Source organism: Octopus bimaculoides, chromosome 5 (genome assembly GCF_001194135.2).
Source record: "Octopus bimaculoides isolate UCB-OBI-ISO-001 chromosome 5, ASM119413v2, whole genome shotgun sequence".
In the NCBI taxonomy this organism is placed as follows: Eukaryota; Metazoa; Mollusca; class Cephalopoda; order Octopoda; family Octopodidae; genus Octopus; species Octopus bimaculoides.
Window position 1 is genome coordinate 36310836 of NC_068985.1, and position 4380 is coordinate 36315215.

General features: G+C 38.9%; 1 protein-coding gene across 1 annotated transcript in view; it reads left to right on the plus strand.

Annotated features, from left to right (window-relative positions):
- LOC106879152 (thymocyte nuclear protein 1) overlaps positions 1–4380 on the plus strand; it is a 52127-nt gene that overhangs the window by 10317 nt on the left and 37430 nt on the right. Inside the window, exon 2 of the mRNA XM_052968325.1 lies at positions 69–172. Coding sequence (XP_052824285.1) covers positions 69–172 — 104 coding nt within the window. The remainder of the gene's footprint in view (positions 1–68; positions 173–4380) is intronic.

The following is a 4380-nucleotide window of genomic DNA, read 5'->3' on the forward strand; positions in this document are numbered from 1 at the left end:
CTCTCTCTCTTTCTCTCTCTCTCTCTCTCTCTCTCTCTCTCTCATTATTCCCCGTTTTATATTTTTAGATGTGGCAAGTAAAAAAGATTCAAAGAAACCTGCCACTTCCTATTCCCATTGGTTGATGAAATCTGAACCAGAGTCCAGGCTTGAAAATGGAGTTGATGTTAAGGTTAGAATATATTTTCAACTATTACCCTGTAATACGATCTATAGTTCCTAGCAGTTTTCATTTTCTTTCCATTCCTTTACATTTAAACTCAATGTATACTTGCACATGCACCTAATAACCTTGCTTTTCAAGAGTCAGTTTAAAAATGTTGATGATATCATAAATTTTGCTTTTTATATTTATGTTGAAGTATTTTTGGGAAGAAAACAGATTATTTCTAAGTTGTGGAAATGGGATGGGATAAGTGTAAAAGACAACAAAAAAAAGTGAAGGAATGAAATTTCTTATAAGTAGAGAGTCTGAGAGTACAAGAAAAAAAAGAAAAAAGAGAAAGAGAAACATTGGTACTGATCCATTTGAGACTTCTGCTTTTCACAGTCACCATCATTATCATCATCATCATAACATCTACTTTTCCATGCTTGCATAGGTCAGACAAAATTTGTTGAGGTGGATTTTCTACAGCCAGATGCTCTTCTTGTCACCAATCCTTACCTATTTCCAAGTAAGATGTTATTCCCCCATAACCAGACATGTCTCAGAAGATTGGAAATGAAGGACACTGTTTGCATGATGTGACACTAGCTTACAACTATCATGTGATATCAAGTCAAGGAGACAGTCACACACACGCACTCGCATGCGTGCACCCATTGCCAGCTCTGGTCAAACTGTCCAACCCATACCAGCATGAACAATGGACGTTAAATGATGATGATATGCACACAAGAGCCTTCCTTCAGTTTCCCTCTACCAAATCCACTCACAAGTCTTTGGTTGGTCTGGGGCACTTGCCCAAGGTGCTATGCAGTGGGACTGAACCCAAAAACCATGTGGTTTGGAAGCAAACATCTTACCACAGAGTCACACTTGCATTGCATGTCTCAAGTTAAATAAATTAGTAGTATCTGTTGATCATTGAAGAATATTAAAATATGTGAAGAAGCAATCTGAAGATTTTGTAATAGCACTTATAGCTTCATGTGTTATTGAAATAACATCATTATCATCATCATCATCGTTTAACGTCCGCTTTCCATGCTAGCATGGGTTGGACGATTTGACTGAGGACTGGTGAACCAGATGGCTACACCAGGCTCCAATCTGATTTGGCAGAGTTTCTACAGCTGGATGCTCTTCCTAACGCCAACCACTTCGAAAGTGTAGTGGGTGCTTTTACGCGCCAGCTGCACAGGAGCCAGTCCAGCGGTACTGGCAACGAACTCACTCGAATTTCTTTTCACGTGTCACTGGCACAAGTGCCAGGAAGGCAACATTGGTAACGATCACGCTCAGATGGTGCTATTTACATGCTACCGGCATGGAAGCCAGACAGTTAGTGCTCTGGCAACGATCATGCTCGGACGGTGCTCTTAGTGATCTACTGGTACAGGTGCCATCACGATTTCGCTTTCGCTTGCCCCAACAGGTCTTCGCAAGCCGAGTTTAGTGTTCAATGAAGAGACGTTGGTATGGGTGCCAGTCTACAAATTTAGTTCGATTTCGATTTCACTTGCCTCAGCAGGTCTTCGCAAGCGGAGTTTAGTGTTCACTCACTCATTTTTACATAGGTGAGTCCTTAACAAGATAATTTTCAAAAATATGGAAACTTTTGAAAAAGCGTTTTGACTCCTGACTCCTCTTTATCATCGCCATCACTATAGTCACCTCAACTTCCTTCTTTATTCTTGTTGGCAAGCATTGAATGGATAAGCAATATGGAACAATTGGGAGGAAGTGATTCCAAGTGTTATTAGCTTTGAAAAACAATTATGGAACATCATCATCATCGTCGCTTAACGTCCGCTTTCCATGCTAGCATGGGTTGGACGATTTGACTGAGGACTGGTGAAATCAGATGGCTACACCAGGCTCCAATCTGATTTGGCAGAGTTTCTACAGCTGGATGCTCTTCCTAATGCCAACCACTCAGAGAGTGTAGTAGGTGCTTTTACGTGCCACTGGCACGAGGGCCAGTCAGGCGGGTACTGGCGACGGCCACACTCAAAATGGTGTATTTTACGTGCCACCTGCACAGGAGCCAGTTCGGCGGCACTGGCAACGATCTCGCCCGAATGTCTAGTGGAACACAAATCCTATAAATTAACCCTTTTGATACCAACCCTCATGAGACCACTCCTGGTTCTATGATATAAACTTCCTATTTTAAAATGTTTCTAAATCAAAACCTTCCATCAAAATTTCGTGTTAATTTATCTTCCAAATACCAGATTGACAATGATAAAGTTATTTTACTAAATTTTTTTATTATTTTATGATTAATTAAAACAAAAGCAGTGTAGTTCAGCAGAAATATGATAACAAAAGGGTTGGCACAATATGAGATGCATCCGTTGTTATGTCTGATGGAAGTCAATAGAAAAAGATGATATCACCACCACTGATGGTCTTGTGTCATCTCATCTGTGAGCCTTGTTATGTTGAAATCTGATACATCTTTCCATATTTACTTTGGATTTCATTTGTTATATGTACTTCTACCACCAACGTATATTTTATTTTCTCCCACCATTCATTGTCACAATTCGTATCACATGTTCATATTAGCTCAGTCATCTTTCCTGCATGCACTGACTAATCTGCTTAATACCCAGCTGCTTTCTCAGTTCGTGCATGCTCTAGTTCTCATGCAACATAATGTTGCTCTGCTAATTAATCATAATCAAAAAATGTCTTTCCAGCTTCTACACATTTTCCACTTTTAATGCCCATGTCACACTACCATCCACCACATATATGGAATATATTTCATATTTGTCACATACACAATATTATGTTCTTCATCAAAGCAATTAACTTTATGAGTTGGAAATTAGCGCAGACATAGGAAGGGCATTCAGCTTTAGAAACTATGTCAGACCAGACTGGAGTCTGGGGCAGCTTGCCAATTCCAGTCAAACTGTCTAACCCATGCCAGCATGGAAAGCAGACACTGAATGGTGATGATGATGTAGCTAGGTGGTTTAAGAAGTTTGCCTCCCAACCATTTGGTTTCGAGTTCAGTCCCATTGCACATTACTTTGGGCACATGTCTTCTACTATCGCCTCTGGCTAACCAAAGCTTTGTGAGTTGATTTAATTGATGGAAACTGAAAGAAGTCTGTTGTATGTGTGTGTGTGTGTGCATGCATGCACACGCCATAACTTAACAGCCATTATGTGATGACTGTGAGTGCCACCATCATGCAAACCATGTTGTTCATTTCCAGTCTTTCATGAAACATTAGTCTGGTGATGGGAAAATAATACAGCGTTTGGAAATAGGTGAGGACAGAAGGATAGAAAATCAACCTCAACAAATTGCATCAGACTCACACAAGCATGGAAATGTGGACATTAAATGGATGGTGATGATGACAGGTAGCAAATATGGGGTACAGTATTGAAGTGATTTAATCGATCAGATATTAGGTGGTTTGCAGACATTGAGATCAAAAGTTAAGTTGTAGTTGTATGGGTTTAGTATTAAGTAATGTGAGGTGTGTGTGTGTGTGTGTAACTTGTGAAGTAGACAGCATTGTTATTATTGTAGTTTTGTAACAGTTTGTGACAAAAAGAATAGTTCCACGTTTGTATTTCTTTTTCTGTTTATTTCTACATTTCCTCAATTGTGTAATTCAGATGAGTCGTTTTTTTGGTTTTATGTTTTTCTTTTGTTGTTCTTGTTTTTTTAATAAATTTGATCACTTGCATATTGTTGAAGTAGGTACATATTGCTAAATCGCTCTGCTATAAAGTTGGAATGGCATTTTTATCAACAAGATGATCTAATACAGAAATATTAGAGGTCATCACTCAGTGTTCTTGCATTTAACCCTATAATATTCAGATTACTTATCAAATGTAATGCTTATTTAATCACACTGCTTTTAATTATATTCTTTGCATAACGGCCATAACTCCCATGAAAATTCATATATTTTTGATGTTGATGAAATTTTAACCCGAACATAACAGATGAGCATTATTTAGAAAATGATGTCACACATTATCGAGGCTACCATTCTTTCTGGATGTGCAAAAGGGGATGACGTCTTTATTCCAAGAATTCCTCTTACTCCATCAGGAGCAGACATTCCTTTTACATTCAGAAGACTACAATTCCCCCTTCGTGTGACTTTTGCCATGTCCATAAACAAACATCAGGGTCAAACACTGTCTGTAGCTGGTCTTCTCTTGGAAGAGCC